At 43.1% G+C, this 23867-nt stretch overlaps 1 protein-coding gene and 1 pseudogene across 2 annotated transcripts in view; both read right to left on the bottom strand.

The window, feature by feature from the left end:
• Positions 1-23867, bottom strand: part of LOC308308742 (NACHT, LRR and PYD domains-containing protein 3-like) — a 178418-nt pseudogene that overhangs the window by 143401 nt on the left and 11150 nt on the right. The window contains exons 2-5 of the transcript in view: positions 23488-23601; positions 22309-22407; positions 19578-19691; positions 19101-19199 (exon numbers count right to left, since the gene is read on the bottom strand). The product of the transcript in view is annotated as an NACHT, LRR and PYD domains-containing protein 3-like (transcript). The remainder of the gene's footprint in view (positions 1-19100; positions 19200-19577; positions 19692-22308; positions 22408-23487; positions 23602-23867) is intronic.
• LOC308308432 (protein NLRC3-like) lies at positions 6341-15379 on the bottom strand (the record flags this gene model as incomplete). The annotated part of the gene is made up of 7 exons (XM_080753848.1): positions 6341-6435; positions 6857-6906; positions 7516-7668; positions 7752-7816; positions 9085-9244; positions 11253-13119; positions 15286-15379. The coding sequence occupies 7 exons, from the start codon at positions 15377-15379 to the stop codon at positions 6341-6343; spliced, it is 2484 nt and encodes an 827-aa protein (XP_080609974.1).

The raw sequence follows: 23867 nt of genomic DNA, 5'->3' as shown, positions 1-23867 counted from the left end.
AACTACCGACCACGTCGCGACCCGGTTGTAGGTCGCTAAATGATCTCCTACTGACTAGAGCATTCCTACAATGCAGCATTGATACTTATAGTTACAGTAAGTAAGCCAGAAAAAAAGCCACTCGGAGCTCGGGAGACATTTCAGAGGAGGTTTTGCCGTTGCCAGGGGTGTCGCACCAAATTCTGGGCCCTGGGTACAAGGATTCACATGCGGGCCCCCCATGAATGTGCTTTTAACTATTGAAAAATAGCAGATATACCTGTACAAGTTTTATGTCAGTGATGCTCAAACTTTTTCATGTGAAGGACCCCCAAAATGACATGTATTTGGCCACGGACCCCCATCTCAAAATATGTTGTTCCAGGGACCCCCCCCCCCAGAAGCAAAATTTGAGTTACAAACGTATGCGTACAAATACATATATCCAAAGATTTTGCACACATTTTCACGACTTTTCAAAAAAATAGCAGATCTACAAGCTCGCAGCGCGGCACTCGGTGCCACGCTGTGAGCTTGTAGATCTGCTATTTTTCCAATAGCTATTAAGTATAAAATAACTAAGACCCCTCCACCTTGGGCCCTAGTAACTCAGTCCCACTTCCCCCCCCCCCTTGTGACGCCCCTGGCCGTTGCTTCCTGGTTGCATCAGAACAGCAGACCCATAATGAATTCAACAATCCAGAGGCTACTGCTGGGAACAGATTGTAGCAGAGGCAGGCAGCTCTAATAAGTAATAACACTGCGTCTATGGAACTGGGATTATTTCACAATAAGCAGCCTGTTCCACATTGGAAAGGCTGATTGTTTCCAAAGAACTAACAATCTCTAAAACTCTGTAGGCTATAAATGTCATTTAATTCTGTATTGTGTCTTCTTTGACATCGTTATGCAATTTACTGTAGGCTAGGCTATATATAGGCTATACCTCGTCTATCTGGCTGCTGCTTCATTTCCCTCTGAAATGAATAGTATGATCCGCTAGTCTATATGTAAGCCTGTCTCGCTACTCTAGGACAGTGGTTTTCAACCTGTGGGTCGGGACCCCCGTCCCCAAATTATTTTGGGGGGTCCCCAGATGAAAATGTGGAACATTTTTTCCTCACTCAACAGTAAACAAACCAACATAAAGTTTAAGTCAATCTGAGTTCCCGAGGTTCTTTTTTTCGCCACTAGGGGGGCGAGAAAGTTTAAGTGTATTGAGCAGGGTTCCCCAATATGTTTTCCCCAAGGGCCGAATTATGTCTAGGGTACCAAGCCGAGGGCCACAGCATTGCTTGGGGCGACGTTGGCGCTCCCGCTACTCCAGCGACAGTTCCGATATCGTTGTTGTCGGGTGAAAATCTTGTATGTCCAAAACCGTTCGTTTTGCATTTATCATTTTAAAAATGATTTAAACTAGTGAAAACGGCCGATCTACAAGCACACAACGCCTCGCACCGCAAGGCGGTGTGTGCTTGTAGATCTGCTGTTTTCACTACTTTTGTGCGACGGCCTTGTACGATGAAGCAGGGCATTACTTTGCGAAAGAACATACACATTTGGAGATACGAGGTTTCCACCCAACAACAAGGATAAACTAGTATTGTTGCTGCTCTTATACCACCATTATTATGGGGGTTGTTGGGGGCCAGACAGTAGCCCCCCGCGGGCCGCAAATGGCCCGCGGGCCGCCTGTTGGGGAACCCTGGTATAGAGGGTATAGGCCTATGTACATTTCTAGAGTGGACTTTTTAATACCACTAAAATGACACAACATTGGCCAAACTGTCAAATATTTATAATCAGAAATTGTGATGTAGATCTGCTATTTTCACAATAGAACCGTGTTATACAAAATGTAATGCTTCATTAGTGCTCGTCCCCAGTTCGAAAGCAAGGGCCTTTTCAATTTGAACAAGACATACGAATGGTATAGGATTTTCTTGGTAAATTGCATGGTGTGTTGTCTACTTTGCGGTGTAGAGGTTTATGAGCAACGAAACAGGATTACTACACTTGATAATAAACACACAGAATGCCCCAATACATCAGGCTGAGGCCAATACATTGTTGGCAGTCGATGGCCAACAATAAAGGTTATTTGTCGCCATCATGTGGTTAAAATGAAGAATGAACAACCCTTCAATCCACCCAGCCTTCTGCTTAGTGCAGCCAGACCAAGGTTGGTGGAAAAAAGGAAAACAAGTCCGGCCTAGGCACTGACTGAAGCATATACCCTGTTATGTAAATGTTCAGATCGTATATAATATAATATAGAAATGTAATTTCCACAAGGTAGAGTGACAATGAATACAATATATTTATTTAACACCAAAATCAAGAGCTCTGAGACAACACGCATGCTAGTGTCGCTCCCGTTCTCTGGGCAGTGTCTTATTTATACAAGACAGTGTGACAAGAATAGGTGAAGGACATGCAGGTCTATTCTTACAGAAGTCTTCCATATATGCACTGATGACGTCGGAGTAAGAGCGGAGCAACTGTCTGGATAGACAGCTGTTGTTGAGTCAGTCTTTTTGTGTCAAGTAACTTTAACTTACAGAGGTAAAGGTGACAGATACACATTGCACATACATTAACAGTTTTATAAAAATCTATTACAACCCATTGATGTACTCCGTTACCCCTGGTGTTCAGGGATGCAGTACAGTATACCGGGGGTGTTTAGCTCCCTGGTGTTGCCACACAATATAAGTGTTTTATATTATAAATGGTGCATTTGTATAGCGCCTTCATCCAAGGTACTTTACATAGATATAGATTGTGCAACTGCTCCCACCTCAGCTGTTTGGGTTGTCGCACCAAATTCTGGACCCTGGGTACAAGGATTCACTGCAGGCCCCCCATTAATGTTCTTCATAGGGGAGGGGGTTTAACCCATTTAGACTGGGAATGCATTATTGTGTGCTTTAAAGCTATACTGTGTAAGTTCAACTAGTGGTCAGTAGCGGTATTGCTTTTTTCGGCCGTTTTTCGGCCGGAGTCGTCGCGGACCACCGCCGCGGACCACCGGAGCGGCGCCGCAAAACCACCGCGACCGATAGTAATCCGTGGAGGGGTAGAACGCATGGTAGAACGTAATTTTCTGGCCAGGATTTGTGGATTAAGAGGTTAAAATCCTTCATGGTAAACACTGTAGCCAAGCGGAGGCGCTTCCTGGAGACCAGAGCAGATAAGCTGTGATTGGCCGGTAGTGTACCATGTGTGCATGATCGGCGATGTGATTGGGCAACGTATACACAACGTATACAGATGATGCAGATTACGTCATTTTGGCGCGAAATTCTCCCCCCCTCACGGCTCATAGAAAACATATAAAGAGAAGGCTTCAGAAGCTGAAAATAACGGAGTGGGTGTTCTAAAACTTTAGCGATTTAACAGTTAGGACAATTTTAAGATTTGTTTTATAAAAAAAGTTACATGGTACAACTTTAACTCTTGAAAAATTGTAGATATACAAGCTCACAGCGCAGCTTGTAGATATTCCATTTTTGAAGAATCGTGAAAATGTGTCTTTGAATATTTCAAATCCTAATCCTTGGGTGCCCTGTCACCCACTTTGAAAACCCCTTAACGTATTATCGGCAAAAAAACGTTTCTATACGAACGTTGTCTATATCGTATCCAGATAACGTCCTCCTGCCAACCCATTGTTCCTGCCAGGACTGCAGGGGATTCCATATGATGCAAATGACCAAATATGGACAGATGGGGATATCCCACACTCCCACGGCAGCCATAGCATTGTTGCAATATGACATAAATATATTTAATTTGAATTATTTACAGGTGGTAACCGCAGAGACTAAAACAATGTGAGAACTGTTACAATAAACAGAAATTAAAATGAACAGATTAACATAAATATTATGTAAATATAATATATAATCATAACAATCACAACCTTTAAAGCAATGACTGTAAATAAGGACAGTAAAGAGTTTTAAATGTGATGTAAAGTGTGAAACACTCATCTAAAGTGTTGTTCCATTCCTTTTCTAACATTTGGAGTCCTTGCAGCCTGAACCCTCAAGGACTTACCAGCTGACGTCAGCAGGGGGCAGCAGTGGCTCAGTGGCTCAGGGGTAGAGTTGCAGTCTTAGAACACAGAGGGTTCCTGAAGCGTTCCCAGTTCGATCCCGGACTCCCCAAGAGTTAGTGTGGAAGAGTCCTTGAGCAAGACTCTGTCTGAACCCCTAGTTGCTCCCGGTGAGCAGGTTGGTGCCTTGCATGGTTTCCTCCACCAATGTGTGTGTGAATGGGTGAATGTAATGCACAATCTCTGTGCAAGGGCCTTGGATAAAGGCGCTATATGCACCATTTACCATTCACGTCACTTAAGTCAGTGAGGGTGCAGGTATGACATTGGAATTGGGCCGTTGAACACAACTACATTTGGACGTGCGTGCCTGCGTGCATGCGTGTGTGCGTGCGTGCGCACAGAATAACCCTCACAAAAAAATCCATTATTATTATGTCTTTAATTAACACAATTGTATCAGCGTTGAATGTAACTTTGGCATGCACATTTAAACATGAATGTTGGGACAGATTTATAGATCATGAATACAGTGGTTCTCAGAGTGGGGTCTGGGGACCCCCAGGGGTCCTTGAGGGGGTTCCAGGGGGTCCCCACATTCATGTACAGCACCAAAATCAGTGTAACCACTTTAAACATTTACTGTATATATTTGACAATAAACGAGCTCACAACGCGGTGCATCGCAATGTGTTGTGAGCTTGTAGATCATCTATTTTCAAAATAATATCTTGGAAAGGCGGAGTCTCTGCCACAAACTCTTTTCAGATGGGAGTCCATGACACACACGCGCACACACAAACACACTTTCCAAACATCAATTAATCATATTTTCATAATTTTTTCAAAAATAGCAGGTCTACAAGCTCGCAGCACGGCACCAAGTGATACGCTGTGATCTTGTAGATCTGCAGACCTAATGTGTTAATACAGCATCACACTCATTTGAACCACTTTATCCATATTTTACACGTTGGCTATTTAACACATTTAGAGCTATAAAACATCTGTGTCATTTTAGATTAGATCTTTAAATTTAGCAACAAGGAATGTCAGAAAACTCTTTTCTCCAGATTCTAACTTTTTGTGATTTTTCCTGAGTTAGCGCCCCCTACTGAATCATACTACAGCATTACACAAAAGAACCTAAAGTAGCAGATCTACAAGCTCCAAACATGGCGTGAAGTGACGCGTTTGGAGCACAGATGTTTTATAGCTCTAAATGTGTTAAATAGCCAACGTGTAAAACATGGATAAAGTGGTTCAAATGAGTGTAATGCTGTATTAAACATTTTGCTGGGGACCCCCTGAAACCCCCTAAGGACCCCTGGGGGTCCCCGGACATCACTTTGAGAACCAATGCTATAAAGAACCAATCAACCACTTTAACCCTTCATCGACCGGTGTCTCCCAGGGCTCTATATTTTGGTCTGCTCAGTTTCTCCCTCCACACTCCAAAATAGCCGATCTACAAGCTCAAAACGTGTCGTAGCACGATATGTAGTAAGCTTGTAGCTCTGCTATTTACGATGAATGTTAACGTATTAAGACATGTCCAACATTGGGACGCAGGGTTTAAATGGTTAATGGTTCAAAGAAGGTTCTTTGAGGAACCATTTGTGCTTGTGAGCTTGTAGATCTGATATTTGTCGGAGCCCTGAGGAACTCCAGTCAGTGACGTGGGTTTAAGTGTTTAACATACAAAATAAATATCATTAAAATAATGTTTTATTAATTAAAATCAGTTCCTGATTGAAGGTCTACTTAACCACTTGAACCCTAATGAACCTATTCTGTATTCATAATTCTAAAACAGCAGATCTTCAAGCTCACAACATGTTGCAATGCAACAAACACGACAGACAGACAGACGTTGTGAGGTTGTAGATCGGCTACTTTCACTGTATTTAGACAGTTCTGTTTTAATGCATTTATTTTGGGTGAAATGTTCTTCATTTCAATACAACAATACATTGATACAAAATTAAAAAAAAAAGTTTTTTTTTTATACTTGAGTATTTACTCGAGTAAATACTTTGTCCACCACTGGTTGTCAGGACAGAAAAATGTCCAAACATGGAATAAATTCCTTCTCAAGACATTTCCTCACTAATGTGTTTGTAAAGATGTCTAGTAACACATTTCAAAAGGTTGGAACTCCCCTAGGGCAGCGGGAACAGCCACGCCCACTTTTCCTGCTCGTCACAAAGCCTTGTTTTGTGTGAGAATCTATATTTGTGGGAGCGTGTCAAATTAAAAAGTATCTTTATTAGTTTGTTGAATCCTAGGAGACACTGCTCCTCAGGAGTCCAGATCACCTGGAGGTCCTCTGGTTCCTCCAGCGGTCCTCCTGGATGGAGTGGAGGAGTGGAGCAGGACTATAGGGTGCACCTCACCTGGGTAGAGGGGAGCATGAGGTCCTGGGCTGTTCCCCCTCTCCCCTCTATGGATGTGGTCAGCAACACCACACTTCTGAACACCTTTTATCTGCTGAATAAGAGCTAAGCCTGTTGCCACTTCACACACTGATTGAACTGTGTTTTAGATGGTCTCTCTAGGGGTCCCGAACCCCAGTTTGGGAACCACTGCCCTGGAGGAGGGTTGAATTTCAATGTTTAGGTTATGTTACTAAACACCTTTAAAACACATTGGTGAAGGATTTTTATAATATCCTCTGAATACAGGGAGGGAGGGGCCAACAGAGTATAAAACAGTGTATAAAACATCAATGTGACAGACTGACAGACAGACAGACAGACAGACAGACAGACAGACAGACAGACAGACAGACAGACAGACAGACAGACAGACACTCACATCTTGTAAGGAGTTGAGGTTTAATCCAGTGTTCTCCTGAATGATTCACACTGTAGGAAATAGAACAACAATGAATCAATGTCTGACTGTCTAACACACTGTCTCCACTACCTGACATAGTTCTGTTCCTTTTGATATCACACACACACACACACACACACACACACACACACACACACACACACACACACACACACACACACACACACACACACACACACACACACACACACACACACACACACCCCCCCCTCCATATTTGGCACACTATCACTGTATATTAAATCTATGAATAGAACCATGGATCATACAGGATCAAATGATCATCTGGCTCTAATTGTCCCAGAGTAAAGATTGAACTGGTAAAAAAAACAGTGTTTTGTTTTAGTGTCCAAACCTCTTGGAATGACCTACATACAGCACACACTAAAGATCTGTTCTCCTAGAACACGATGGGCAGTTTTTATTTACAGAGTTCCATACTGACTTTGATAAAGTGAACCAAGGGACAAAACCTGAAAAGCACTCTAAACATATATTTTTTAATTGAATTATAATTTTGAAAAAATAAAAAATGAAAGGCCCACCTGGCCAGCCAGTTCAACATTGTAAGGGAAACACTGCACTAACCAACATGGACACAGTCCAAGTCTACTCACTTCAGAGTCTCCAGTGCAGCAGAGAGCTTCTTCAGACCAGAGCCTCCTAAGTGGCTGAAGTTCAAGTCCAGCTGTTTCAGATGGGAGGGGTTGAAGGTCAGAGCTGAAGCCAGAGAAGAACAGCCTTCCTCTGTGAGCCCACATCCTGACAACCTGCAGAGAAATCCATATTTAACAAAGTGCTGTTGATGTTCAAGTAGAGATCCACACAGAGAGAAAACACACTATTTATTTACCTCAGGATCTGCAGTCTACACTCTTCACTCTTCAGTAGAGCAGAGAGTTGCTCCAGTTGTGACTCCTGCAGGCAGTTGAAACTGATGTCCAATTCTCTCAAATGGGGAAGATTAGATCTGAGAGCTGAGAGCAGGATGTCAAATCCTGTCTGTGTGATGTTACAGCCAGCAAGTCTGTAATTAAAGATTACATATCTGGATTGATTATCAGAGTTTTGGAGGAGGGACCAAAGAGATGAAAGAACAGGCAGGCATGAATAATATGAAATAAATCATGGTAAGCTAACTGTATGACGTCTGACATCATAGATGTCTTACGTTATAGACCAGGGGTTTTCAAAGTGGGTGACGGGGCACCCTGGGGTGCCGTGACGGCAGTCCAGGGGTGCCTCAGAATTATTTGATGATAATTGGAATTCAGCAATATCACAACATTAATATCACTTCACTATGTGAACACCTGATTTGCACTGTAGATGAGTTATTTTTCCATACAGCCAACTCTTCACCAAAAATAGCAGATCTACAAGCTCACAACGTGTCACGTTGTGAGCTTGTAGATCGTCTATTTTTTGGTGAACCTTCCCCCCAGAATAGGGATGCTGGGGTTCAAGTGGTTAAATGTCAAGTATAAAGTTATTTTAAGTCTGTTCTGATGGAAACAGATATTTCTCTGTGACGTAGCCTACCGTATCTCAGGTGGAAAGATGTGCATATTTGCGTCGCTTATGTAAGATTCTAAAAACTAACAGTGTAACTCAGGGGTGCCGTGGATGAAAAGGTTATTTACAGGGGTGACCTGCGTCAAAAAGTTTGAAAACCCCTGTTATAGACCACACAAGACTCACAAAATATGTCCACATATGGGCATTCCAAGTTATTGGCTTAATATTGATTATATCAGTGATCTCCATAGTCCATATACAGTATGAGCATATTCTTGTTTCTAGTCAGTGTGGGTTACCATGATATCAACCTTATTGACTAAATGAAACAGACAACAGACTGCTGGTGCTGGTGGGCTGGGGAACCAGCAAACCTTCCAGTCTGTGTTTACACCAGTTTGACACTCAATGATTGTGTAACTGGACGTGATAATTCCCTAGCAGCCATGATGGATCACATATTGTATTTACTGTACCGTATCATTGTGATGTGATGCCAGAGTGAGAACTAACCAACACAAACTCTGACCGTATCATGATTCTAGTCAGTGTGGGATACCATGATGTCAACTTAATGCACACTCCTCTTATTATAATAAAACAATAAATAATAAAACAGAAGTAATCTAAATAATGCTGGTTAATTAATCTGACCTCAGTATCTCCAGTTCACAATGTGGACTCTTTAATCCAGCAGAGATGAGTTCCATGAATGAATCCTCCACGTCGTTATAACTGAGATCCAATTCTCTTAGATGTGAAGGATTGGAGCTGAGAGCTGAAGCCACAATTTCATAATCTGGCTTTTCGAGTCGACAGCCAACAAGTCTGTAAATGTAGAATAGGTCAAAACAGAGATCAACACGGATTAGATCAAGTTAATGTATTATGAGAAAGAAAACATGCCCCCAAAAAATCATGAAAAAAATCAATCAACCCCAAATATGAATCACATGGTGAGGGTTATATTGTCAGGGGTGCCAAAATGTGAACAATTGAACTGGTTGTTGTGTGTGTGTCTGTAATGGTTATTTTATGTTCATAGGAGTTTTGTCATTCTAGGGTCAAGATCACTTGACCTTTGGTGTTCAATGTTTTGAGGGCAAAAAGGTCAAATGCCAGGACAGGAAGGTCATTAAATGAAACAATGATTTAAAGTCCACAGAAATAATTAATTTAACACTTATTGCCATTTACGAGTATACTCGTTAATTGATGCACACATTTCTAAAGTGACAATTTAAGGACCTTTTAATACCTCTAAAATGACAAATTAAACATCGGCCAAATTGTCAAATATCAGTGGCAGGAATTGTGAAAATAGCAGATCTACACGCTCACGACGCCTCATGTAGATCTGCTATTTTCACAATAGAACCGTGTTATACAAAATGTAATTCCTCAACTCTTAGTGCTCATCAGGGTGGGGTGGGGGGGGGGGGGTCCCCAGTTAAAATATGATTATTTTGGGGTCACAGCCTGAAAAGGGAACCACTGAGAACCACTGCTTTACACCACTGTCTACAGCAAGCATGGTTCCCAAACTCTTTAGTCCGTGACCCAAGAGGATGAGGACGCGGTTTAATGCCTTTATAGCCTACGTTGTCTTGTCTTGGTGTTTTTTTGTATATTCCTTATGCCTGCGTTGTTTTCACCACGAGTCCACGACACACGATCATGTCGCACAGGGACGACCATCAAATGGGGTGTTCATTGAAAGCCATTTCCTCTATAAACGGTGCGCAGAAGCGTATTTCAAAACAAGAGCCTTTCTTATACTATCGATCATTCAACACGTTTATTTTGAAATTGTACTGGAAATAGATGTCAGAGCCTGCTCTGCCAACCCCCCCCCCCCAACAGACTGTAGGTATGGGTATAAGATGTGCACTGCACTGAACGTGGTCCCCCGATCTGGTGGTCCCCGGACCACCAGATCTCTATAAATGTGCCGAAAAGAACAGATGTGTAAGCTGTCGACACGCAATGACGCAGTGCGTTGATAGCTTGTAAGTCTGTTTTTTTCACAGCCGTCAACGATCACACAGAAAACTGCTGTAATGGAGCCGCCGTGGCAGAGATTATAATTAACCTCTAATTATAGAGGGTTAAACTGAATACAATATTTAAGGTATTTATTATTTTAGTTATAGAGGGCAATTAAAATGTATTAATCTTCTCTTTTACTGCCAAAGCTAAGCTAATCATCTTGTCTGTTCAACGCCAGCAAAACACTAACCGTTGAGATTTTATAGAATAACATCCCTCCATTATTTCCATCCGCTCAGTTCTTTTAAAAAGTAAAAAGACGCCTGCAGGTCTTTTAGTGTCAAAAGAAAAGTGCAAAGATAGAGCCAGTGGAATGTGGCTTGCTTTCACCCAAGATCAACACATAGCAGATAAAAGTAGATGCAGGGCCTCAAAAAGGAAAAGGAAACCTTCTGTGTGTGTGTGTGTGTGTGTGTGTGTGTGTGTGTGTGTGTGTGTGTGTGTGTGTGTGTGTGTGTGTGTGTGACATGACTTCAGGCTACGTGTACGGTCGTTGCTATGGCAACTCACAGCCCACAGACACCCACCAGCTGTTCCATGGCTCAAATCAGGATTTGACGAGCGCTCGCCGTGGCAGTGAGCGACACGTGACGAGCGCTCGTCATAGGCAGTGAAATAGTTAATGGGAATATGCTTTATTTGCACATAAACACTATACCACCAGTAACTATTTGAGACCTGATTATTATTGGACATTTTACATCCACCATCATTTCTACTTATAGTGTTAGGTGTGATGGTAGATTGATTCTCTTCTAATACGTTTTCTGTGAACATGACTACTAACCGAGCCTTTCTGGTGTTCCTCACAGCTGGGACCAGTCTGGATGTCGCCCAGGTTCCTGTTGTTCTGTATTTGTGCAGGTCCAACTCATCCAGAACCTCCTCTGACGTCAGCAGCATGTGGGCCAGAGCTGAACACTGGCTCTCAGACAGTTGTGTCTTTGATCTGTCCCCTGACTCCAGGTACTGTTGGATCTCCTGATGCAGTGAGTGGTCGTTCATCTCCATCAAACAGTGTAGGATGTTGATACATCTGTCAGGAGAGAACCTTTGATCATTCATCTTCTTCAGGTTGTCGATGGCTCTCTGGATGCTCTTTGGACTGTGGTCTGTCTGATCCAGAAGGCCTCCCAATAGACTCTGGTTGGACTCCAGTGAGAGGCCATGAAGGAAGCGGACAAAGAGGTCCAGGTGGCCATTCTTACTCTCCGAGGACTTTTCAAAGGCTCTCTTCAGGAAGTCATCCAAGGTACTGACATCAACTCCCAGGAATGTCTTCAGTACCTTCATGTTCCTCTGTGTGTAACAGTGGAACAGGTAGACTGCAGCCAGAAACTCCTGGATGCTCAGATGAACAAAGCTGTAGACCTTTCTCTCAGATTGAACAGTCTCTTCTTTGAAGATCTCTGTGCACACTCCTGAGTACAGCGAGGCGTCATTCACATCAAGACCACACTCTTCCAGGTCTTCTTGGTAGAACATCATGCTACCTTTCTCCAGATGTTCAAACGCCAGCCTGCCCAGCTTCAGAAGAGCCTCCCTGTCCGCCTCCATGAGCTGCTGTTGATTCTTTCTCTGGTGTTGCCTCTTTCTCTGTCTCTTGTTTGGATTCTTTTTCTTGTCTTTATTCTTTACCTTGTGTGTCTCGTCATACTTCAGATTCTTCCTCTTGGTCTGGACCCACAGGAAGTGGCTGTACATCGCAGTCTGGGTCTTGGGCAGCTTTTCTGTCTCTTCTGTCTTCAACATGTCCTCCAGAACCGTAGCGGTGATCCAACAGAAGACTGGGATGTGACACATGATGTGGAGGCTCTTTGATGTCTTCACATGTGAGATGATTTTGTTGGCCAGCTTCTCATCACTGAATCTCTTCCTGAAGAACTCCTCCTTCTGGGGGTCTGTGAAGCCTCGTACTTCTGTCACCAAGTCAACATAGGCAGGAGGGATCTGATTGGCTGCTGCAGGTCTGGTAGTTATCCAGAGGAGGGCTGAGGGGAGCAGATTCCCCTTGATGAGGTTTGTCAACAGCAAGTCCACTGATGATGTCACTGTGGCATCAGAAACAATGTCATTGTTGTTGAAGACATCAGAATCAATGTCAATGTTCTCGAATTTCAGCGGAAACCTGCTTTCATCCAGACCATCAAAGATGAAGCCAACCTTCCAGACAGCGAGCTGCTCTGCTGTGACCTTCTTTAATTCTGGGTGGAAACGATGGATCAGTGAGAGAAGACTGTGCTGCTCATCTCTGACCAGGTTCAGCTCCCGGAATGAGAAGGGAACCAGGAGAATGACATCTTGATTTTCCAAACCCCTTGCCCAGTCCAGAGTGAACTTACGCACAGAGAAGGTTTTTCCAATGCCAGCGATGCCCTTGGTCAGAACTCTTCTGTTGGGTTTATCTCTGCCAAGGAGGAGGGGCTTAAAGATGTCACAGCATTTGATTGGTTGGTCATGGAGGGTCTTCTTGGAAGCTGTCTCTAGCTGCCAGACCTCATGTTGGTTATTAACCCCTTCACTCAATCCCGCTGAGAGGTAGAGCTCTGTGTAGATGCTGCTGAGGGAAGGCACTTCAGTGACGTATGTCACACGATCAAGACGGTTCAAACCGATCTTATAAACCTTTAAATGCTCCTGCGCACTCACATCTGCTATGAGAAGACAATTAAGACATGTTAAACAATTTAAAGTTAATTTATAACTTTACATACCCTCCAGAAAATCTACAATTCATAAAAAAATAGGGAAAAAGAAAGAAAAAACAGATACATAAATATCATTGGATCATTTGTTTCTGTCTAAATGTATGTTAATCATCAGTATTTGGACATTGATACAGGAATACAATGTGGACATTTAGTCTGAAGATGTTTTCTGCTAAACATTTCATGAATTGATATGAAATGTTAATTAGTGTAAAATGTGTCCAGTCTTACTTTGTTCACTTGTGGTTTGACTGGATGTCTTCTGTTCAGGTGTGGTTCTGAGTCTCTCTCTGTGGAGATGAACACAATATAATATACTGTAAATAATAGATACGGTAGTTTAATAACTTATAATATTTAATTAACCACTTAAAACCTATATACTTTGTCTTTCAATGAATAGCGCCGATATACAAGCTCAGGAAGTGCTGTGATGCCATGTGTTGTGAGCTTGTAGATCTGCTCTTTTTCCCATGGGTTTTGAAAATATTGTATAGATGAACACAGGGATTGACACTAGCGGTTACCCGACTGCCCCGGGCAAGTAAAAAAAAAAAGGTCGGGCAGGTGAATTGTGCTACTGGGTTGCCCGACCGGGCAAGTGCACATTTTGAGCAACATAATAATGAGATTGTGTCTACTTGAACGGGTGCCTCTCTCTCCCTCACAAGTCCCTCCCTCGGAGTTAGTGTGGTACGATGTGTACTTCCGTAGGATTTTTGTGCTAAAATTGATTTTTTTGCAGAGTCCAAACTATGAGAAAATGATGGGTGTCAACTTTTCAGGACCCCCACCCCCTTTCTGGGGGTCATCTAGTTTGGGGCCTCCCAGAACAGTACGCCAGCCAGTTAATGTCCAATTTTCTTAATATTAGGGTTGTTTTGTAGGTTTTAAAACATTCTGATTTAATTTATTGCACTTTTGAAGCAGCCAGAATAAGCTTTCTGACTTTTGGTTGGGGTCTTTCCTCACCTGGGACCCCCCAGACGGTCCCCTGTGCCTATCTCAGTAATCGCTCTGCTCCTGCTCCAGAAAAATGTCATATTAGATCATAATTGAATAAATGTTTTTTGTAGCTGGGCTCTGAAAACAAAAATGAGTAGTAGCAAATACCAGGGGTCTTCCACAGGGGCTTCGGGACCCCTAGAGGGTCCTCAGAGTTACTACATAGTGTAATGATTTGTTTCGCTGAACTTATTTTTTTATTTTTTTTACTGCTTTGGCTTTTATAGGGACCAAACTGTCAGAAAATGATGGGTGTCAGATTTTCCTGACCCCTGCCCCTTTTCTGGGGGGTCATCTATTTTAGGACCTTAGACCTTAGAACAGTATGTCAGCCAGTTAATGTCCAATTCTCTTAATATTAGAGTTGTTTTCATTTTAAAAGTCCATATATTGCACTTTTGAAGCAGCCAGAATAACCTTTATGACTTTTGGTAGGGGTCTTTCCTCACCTGGGCCCCCTGGAATGACCCCTGAGCCTATCTCAGTACTCATTACAGTCCTTGCTCTGCTCCTGCTCCAGAACAGTGTCAAATTAGATCAAAATTGAAGCATAAAAGCTTTGTTTGTAGCTGGGCTCTGACAACAAAAATTAGTAGCTAATACCAGGGGTCTTCCACAGGAGGTCTGGGACCCCCAGGTGTCCTCAGAGTTACTAAAGGGGGCCAGCCAAATCTCTGGTCACCCCAACCTCCCCTCTGGTCGTAGAGATGCTGAAGGGCAGAGCACTGCATCCCACAGAGCTTAGACCCCACTGAGGTTATCCTCCGTAACTTAGCCTTGTTGGCCTCTGAGAGAGCCCCTTACCAAGCCAGGAAGGAGAAGGTAAGAAGGCTCTCTATATGGCAGATGTAAAAGCTGCAAAGGATGGGGGGGCAACATCCATATATCTCAGCCTCCGTAGGAGGTAGGTCCGCTGCTGACACTTTGAAAAGATGGCCTGTGTGTTGTCATTAAAAGTCAACTCACTGTCAATAGTGGTCCCAAGATATCTGTAGCTGCTGACCCTCTCCACCAGCTCTCCACCCAGTGTCAGCTGAGAACAGGGTCGAGGTCATCATCCCTCCTCCGGGGGCTTATGAGAAGCTCTTTGGTCGTAGTGCTCCTCACACGACTGGTGGAGCTTCTCTGCTTCCTCTTCAAAGTGAGCAGGGCAGTTTGAGGTGTCCACCAGAACAGTATCGTCCGCAAACTTCACAGCCATGCTCGCACTGTCCGAGCCCCTCAGGTTGTTGGTATAGAGCAGTGCAGCTACAAGTTCTTTGACTGAAATCCCATCCCATTACCCTGCATTATCACAGATGCTGGGTTGTTGGACCAAAGTGTTCCAATGACTCCAATGTTGATGGAAATAAGTAAGCCTTGCCCAGCCCTGAGGCTCATAGGGCGAGTCTATGTCCTGTTTCTGTGAGGCAGCTTGATGTACAAGTACCCCTGGACAGTGGACATGATAATAGTTTGTCACAGGGACATACCCCAATCCAGCCTTTGATGCTGAGGTCATACATTCAAGATGTATGACAAGGTCCATATATGGAGTTCCCTGATGTCTTCAATATTAAGCCCATATCTAACAGGACTTCATATGGGAATGCCCATATATGGAGGCCACATCGGCCACATACCACACTAACAGAATCCATATATTGCCAAGACAGATGGCCAAGACAGCCCATATCGGTGTGGCTGGTTTTACAGACAGGGATCTCCATGTAGGGGCATAAAAGGGTATGATGTCAGTTGTCATAGACATCATAGGACTTTCACATAACAAATAACTGAGTAAGCATGTTTGGGCTCTCACAGCATCTGTTGTGCCCTGCACTGCCCCTCAGCGCCCCCTGCTGTTCCCCCCCCCCCTTCTGACTTGGTTTGGCCCATTTGACTCTGATTGACTCACAGCTGGACCTGGTTCTCTGATTGCTCTGTTGTTCCTGCTACTTATGTTGGCCAGTTTGTTTCACTCTTTGCTTTTGCATTACCCATGTTAAGACGTGGCTCCCTGGGTTCCACCTGTCGTTTGCCCTGCGAGGCTTTAAGTTTGTACCCGTTCTGTATTTCTACTGCCCTGTGAGGCGAACCTCGTTTTGTTCCTGTTTTATTCTACTGTACTGTAAGTCCGGCCCTGTGTAGTTTCCGGCTGTGTTTTCTGTTGTTTTACTACAGTAAAGTTTGTTGTTGCCACCTATACCACCTCTGCATCATAATGCTGCGCTCATTCTAGCCTCTGGGTTCCCATGCTTAACAATATCTCCATATACAGTACATGGATCTCCGTATATGGGTACCAGGGGTCTCCATATTTGGGTAACAGGTCCGATATACATCACTGGCCAGATGGCAAAGAATTGGCGCCCTGGGGCATCTTACTAGTAAATAATACTGAGAATACTAATAAACCATCAAGTACACTACATAAACCCAGGATACATAAAACTAACAGTTTCTAATATTATTCAAAAATAGATAGCAAATTGCAGAACTGGTTGCAAGAATAGGGCCAAAACTGAAACAGCTGTTTGGCTGGCCCCCTGTAGTAACTCTGAGGACACCCGGGGGTCCCGGACCCTGTGGAAGACCCCTGGTATTAGCTACTCATTTTTGTTGTCAGGTACAGAGCCCAGGTACAGGTACAAAAGCTTTTATGCTTCGATTATGATCTAATTTGACACTGTTCTGGAGCAGGAGCAGAGCAAGGACTGTAATGAGTACTGAGAAAGGCTCAGGGGTCATTCCGGGGGTCCCAGGTGAGGAGAGACCCCCACCAAAGGTCATAAAGGTTATTCTGGCTGCTTCAAAAGTGCATTATATGAACTTAGAATGTTTTAAAACCTTCAAAACAACTCTAATATTATGAAAATTGGACATTAACGGCTGGCATACCGTTCTGCGAGGTCCTAAAATAGATGACCCCCCAGAAAGGGGGCGGGGGTCCGGAAAATCTGACACCCATCATTTTCTGACAGTTTGGTCCCTATAAAAGCCAAAGCAGTAAAAAATACATTTTAGCAAAGAAATCCTTAGAAGTACACTTCTTATCACACTAGGTAGTAACTCCGAGGACCCCCAGGGGTCCCGAAGCCCCTGTGGAAGACCCCTGGTATTTGTTACTACTCATTTTTGTTTTCAGAAAAAAACTTTTATGCTTCAATTATGATCTAATATGACATTTTTCTGGAGCAGGAGCAGAGCGAGTACTGAGATAGGGCTCAGGGGTCCGTCTGGGGGGTCCCAGGTGAGGAAAGACCCCAACCAAAAGTCGAAAGCTTATTCTGTTTGCTTCAAAAGTGTAATAAATGAACTCAGAATGTTTTAAAACCTACAAAACAACCCTAATATTAAGAAAATTGGACATTAACTGGCTGGCGTACTGTTCTGGGAGGTCCCAAACTAGATGACCCCCAGAAAGGGGGTGGGGGTCCGGAAAAGTTGACACCCATCATTTTCTCATAGTTTGGACTCTAAAGAACCAGGATCTGCAAAAAAATCAATTTTAGCACAAAAATCCTACGGGAGCTGTTTTTTGGATGCATCGTACCACACTAAGTCCCTCCACACACACACACACACACACACACACACACACACACACACACACACACACACACACACACACACACACACACACACACACACACACACACACACACACACACACACACACACAGTGAACAAACGTGCATGCAGCCAGGGGCTACGTGAGCTCAGTCGAAAACAGCTAATCTACAAGGCATACAAACTCAAATTCAGCTCTGGTCCATAGCGTTAGTGGAGTTGTCTTATGGACCAGAGCTAACTCACATTATGCTACAGCATGGCCAGATTAATGCATGCACAAAAGTACTCACAGGTTCAATACTGCGATATAGAAATACTCTGTTACAAGTAAAACTACTGAATTCAAGATTTACTTGAGTAAATGTATAAAAGTATTGGCATCAATAAGTACTTAAAGTACCAAATGTAAAAGTACAAAATGTTTGAAAATAGCAGATCTACATGCAAGCTTTTAAGTAAACGTATTGTACAGTACTTCCACCGCTGCGGGGGGGCAAGTGGCCAAGACCTGAGGGCAAGTAGTACATGACCTGTACTTGCCCGATGGGCAAGTGCCTCTGAGACCTTACTGTCAACCCCTGGAACATGTATGACCTGGCATATATGATACAAAAACACAGCCCAGTTGTACACAATGTTGATTTATATATCATTGTAGACCAAAGGTAATAGTTGTATTGGGCCTGATTCACCAACTTACTTACAAACGTTCTTCTTAGACCCTCTTAAGAAGTTTTTTTAAGAAGATTTGGCATACATCAATGTTTTCTTAGCTGTGATTTGTTCTTGTTAAGAAAAAATCTACGCACACTGGAGAGCACTCCTTTTAGTTGACATGTTTGTGCAAAAAAAAAATATTCTTTAAGATTTTTCAATTCTACAATTGCATAATAATATGATTTAAATCACCAACATATTTGTATCATATCTTTAGAGCAGTGGTTCTCAAAGTGTGGTTTGGGGACCCCCAGGGGTCCTTTAGGAAGTTCCAGGGGGTCCACAGTAAAACGAGGAACAGTTTTAACACTTTAATCCGGTTTTAAACTTTGTTTGAAAATAGCCGATCTACAAGCTCACAACACGTCACCATGGAGCATAAATAATGATGTAAAGAAATACAAAAGATTATTATTATTATTATTATTATTTACTTTTTGCAAAGAAATGTTTTGGCGACCCAATTTAAATCTCCTGCAACCGACCCAGTCCTTGGGAAACAGTGATCTACATGGTCTCAAGACTTTCAGGCAAAAATGAGTGACAACTGTGATGCATACACATCAGCAGGTCTGTTTGGTGAATGGCATGCCAGATCATCTCCACTGTGTTGTGTCTTATAGTGTTTACATTGTAATGGGTTCACATACTGTGTGTGTGGAGGTCTAGGTTCATCACCAAAGTCCGGAGGCATTCCTTTAGACTTGTCACTCTTCACAGACACACAGCTGGGTGTTGGAGACTCTGGTCTGTGGAAAATCATAAACATGTTTATTATCTCGTCAATAAAAAGGTTAGTTTGTTCAACATGATTTATTGTTATTTCTCATTATAATAAATGTATAATAAATACGAGTGACATTACTGGGTTCTGGTTCCTCAACATTGCTGCGACAAGAAAAAACATCAAACCAGAAAGGGACGCTCCACAGAGCGCAAACCTCCACCAGGCAGTGTTCCCTACACACTCTGTTTTCCACTGTTTACTATCTATGTGTGTGTGCGCGCGTGTGTGTGTGTGTGTGTGTGTGTGTGTGTGTGTGTGTGTGTGTGTGTGTGTGTGTGTGTGTGTGTGTGTGTGTGTTGAAATGATCACAACCTACATTCCATGTGTTTTACATTCTGACCTGGGATCAGTAGAGTGGTGTCCATCTTTGAAGAGAATAGGTCTACCCATGGACCAGTCACTCTTCATGGAGACACAGCTGGGTACAGGAGACCCTGCTCTCTGCTGATGGACCCTGAGAGAAACAGAGGATCAACATGATTTACTTTATTTATATTCATTCATTAGAATCCATGTGGAATCCACTCAGTCAAACGTCTCACTGAGATGACAGGACAGAAGAGGACTAAGGAGGGACAGGTTGAGTGACACAGCCTGGATGAGAGGGTGACCACCTGGTTCAACCACTCTGACCTTAGAGTTTCTGGTCACCTTTTATGGTGTTAAATGGGGCGTGGATGATCTACATCAGTGTTTCCCAAAGTTTTTTTACAGGGGACCCATTTTTTTAAGGTGAAAAACCACGTGGTCCGCGGACCACCGGTTGAAAAACCATGTATATGTGTGCCCTAACAAAACTATGATCTAGAAACAACACTGCAACCAGCATCATTGGATAAAAACAATCCTAATTCCTAGTGGCTTCTGTTCTGACTGCACTGTCAGTTGGACAGAGCTGAGAGAGTGCATGCAGCAGCCTGGACATCAAAGGAATGCAGCGGCTGCAAGGAGCTCGGAGTGGTGCCCCTGTCATTCCATTGAAAAAACACTGTTGGAAAAGGAGAGGACAATAATAATCTATCTATCTATAAATGCGAGAAGTCTCTCTCTGTTTGTAATCCGCATATCTCGAGAACCGTTCGTCCCACCGGCTTCAGATTCGGCACGCGCGTTCCCCGCTGCGGCGCGGAGTGCAGTGCCGGGCCTCGACCCGACCCGACGCACGGTTTTCCCAAACCGGCGCGAAACGTTCGGAATCTCCTTATGCGGGGCTGATTGTTGACATCAGGCTGTTCCGGAGGAAATCGGCACAAGCGCTGACTCATTGTGACATCACATCATAAAAGGCTCTGAGATCACGTACGCCACATGAGTCAACAAAAAATGCCATGGTTACGTATTCTGATGTTCCTATATGGGCATAAAAGGACACAGGCAAACATAATTATGGTCAAAACGGCTCTTATGACAACAGGTATAATGGGGTTTGCATTAAAGGGTGGGGCATTCATTCCCTATTTCAAATTCGGCACGCGCGTTCCCCGCTGCAGCAGGTAGTGCAGTGCCCGGCCTCGACCCGATCCGATACGCGATTTTCTGGAACCAGCACGAAAGGTTCGGATTCTGATGTCTGACATCAGGGTTTTCCGGAACCGGCACTGTGTCTGCATAGATCTCCATTTATGGGCATAAAATGGATGCAGGCAGACAGATACGGATATCTCATATATGAGCATAAATGGACACAGGCAAACAGATGGTCAAAGATCTCCATATATGGGCATAAAATGGACGCAAAAAGACAGATACAGATATCTCCATATATGGGCATAAATGGACACAGGCAAACAGATGGTCAAAACGGGTCCTATGACAACAGGTATAGTGGGCTTTGCATTAAAGGGGGAACCAGCACTGTGTCTGCAACACAGTCGGAGGCACAGACAGATACAGAGATCTCCATAATGGGCATAAAGGGACACAGACAAACAGATACAGAGCCATATATGGGCATGAAATGGATGCAGACAGACAGATACAGATATCTCCATATATGAGCATAAATGGACACAGGCAAACAGATGGTCAATACAGGTCCTACAGAGATCTCCATATATGGGCATAAAATGGACGCAGACAGACAGATAACTCCATATATGGGCATAAATGGACACAGGCAAACAGATGGTCAAAACGGGTCCTACAGAGATCTCCATATATGGACATAAAATGGACGTAAACAGACAGATATCCCCATATATGGGCATAAATGGACACACGCAAACAGATGGTCAAAACAGATCCTATGACAACAGGTATAATGGGGTTTGCATTAAAGGGCGGGGCATTCATCCCCTATTTACATTGTTCCCGAGTTGGCCGGGCGGCCGAGCTTCTAGTAACAATAATAAGCAATCCCACTGTATGAATGTTGTACACATGCACACATGGAGCATAAATAATGATGTGAAGAAATACAAAAGATTATTTATTTTATTTATTTTTTACTTTTCGCAAAGAAATGTTTTGGCGACCAAATTTAAATCTCCTGCAACCGACCCAGTCCTTGGGAAACAGTGATGTACATGGTCTCAAGACTTCCAGGCAAAAATGAGTAACACCTGTGATTAGGGACGGGTATCGTTCACCTTTGAATCGATACGATACCTTTTTCGATACCTGGGAATCGATACGATACCCTTTTCGATACCATTTTCGATACTTTTTATTTAAGTTTAACAGAGGTGATGATGATCACAGTGTGGTGGAGCGGAGAGTATAGACGTTGGATAATCATCATAATAATAAACATTATAGGCTATTGTCGGCTATTTTCCACAGTAACGAGTGTAGCCTACTAAAGCAGTCATTAAACTCTCAGTAGCCCAACTGTTACAGATGCGACCGGCCAGGGGTGCGTTCCAGAGTATCGAAACGAGGTATCGTTCGTTTTTACGTGAACCGATACCCGATAGTATCGATGTCATGCAATCGATACCATTAAAAGTATCGCAGACGATACCCATCCCTACCTGTGATACACATCAGCAGGGCTGTTTGGTGAATGGCACGTCATATTATCTCCACTGTGTTGTGTCTTATAGTGTGTACATTGTAATGGATTCACATACTGTGTGTGTGGAGGTCTAGGTTCATCACCAAAGTCAGGAGGTCTTCCTTTAGACCAGTCACTCTTCACAGACACACAGCTGGGTGTTGGAGACTCTGGTCTGTGGAAAATCATAAACATGTTTCTATAATTATCAATCAATAATAAATCAATAATAAAAAGGTTAGTTTGTTCAACATGATTTATTCTTATTTCTTGTTATAATAAATGTATAATAATTAAATATGAGAAACATTATTGGGTTCGGGTTCCTCAACATTTCTGTGTAAAGGAAAAACATCAAACTAGAAAGGGACGCTCCACAGAGCGCAAACCTCCACCAGGCAGTGTTTTCCACTTCTTAGTATCTATTATTGGTATGTTTGATACCAACATTCTGTTCTTAGTATCTATTATTGGTATGGTTGATACCAACATTCTGTTCTTAGTATTTATTATTGGTATGGTTGATACCAACATTCTGTTCTTAGCTCATTTTGTGCTCCAGACATGAACGGGTTAAATGTCCAGCGTGCCGCCCGCAGGCTCCCATACGCATCCATTGTCTTATTTTGAAGGCCAGAAGTCCATTGCGTAAACACTTCCGGTTTGACGTCATGACGTCATTCACCGGAAGCGATCGTCATCAACATGCGGTTGTGTAATGGCGGATCGTTGCTTTTCAACATGTGTTTTATTAGCGAGAATCTAATGCCATCCTTGGCTTTAAAAGTGTTGTTTGGAGAAAATGGACATTAAAGATGCGATTCCCCGTCGGCCTCAATGTTATGGGATTACTATTTTGTGCACGTGGATCCGTGATGATGATGAATCGGCGAGGCCGATCGTGCCAGGACCTTCCGCCGCGCTACAGGGTAGGAGAACCGGCGTTACTCCATATACAGTACTTTTCGCGAGTATACTCGGGATCGGCACTCTAAATACTCGAGTATTTTGCATCGCGTATTCTCGGGATCGGCTTAAAATGAGTTAAGAAGGCAATCATCAAAGTTGACATTATTTGATTTGGTATAAAATCACCTCTAGGTAGAACACAGCCAATGTATTCTGTGGATTTGTTTATCAAATATGGAAGGATTTTGTCACTCTAAAATATTAAGAGCCAGACCACGATTTCTGTTCAGTAGAGTTTGACAACAACTAAATTATATGTTGTTTTCTGTGTGTTTTACATTCTGACCTGGGATCAGTAGAGTGGTGTCCATCTTTGAAGAGAATAGGTCTACCCATGGACCAGTCACTCTTCATGGAGACACAGCTGGGTACAGGAGACCCTGCTCTCTGCTGATGGACCCTGAGAGAAACAGAGGATCAACATGATTTACTTTATTTATATTCAATCATTAGAATCCATGTGGAATCCACTCAGTCAAACGTCTCTTACTGTACATGAACTCTCTTCTCTGAAGTATTCTTCTGGATACACATACTGTACGTGCCATGGAATGAGTCAATATGTCACATGATTCATTGTTTGGTCCGGCAAAAACTTGTGTGCCTCAATTATTATTATTGGCAGAATCGCGGAAAGTTTAGAATATTTGGCGGTTCTGTTTGTAA

Source organism: Nannobrachium achirus (genome assembly GCF_963921795.1).
Source record: "Nannobrachium achirus genome assembly, chromosome: 23".
NCBI lineage: Eukaryota > Metazoa > Chordata > Actinopteri > Myctophiformes > Myctophidae > Nannobrachium > Nannobrachium achirus.
Note: the sequence above shows the minus strand (reverse complement) of the source record. Positions and strands in the feature narration are given on the sequence as shown.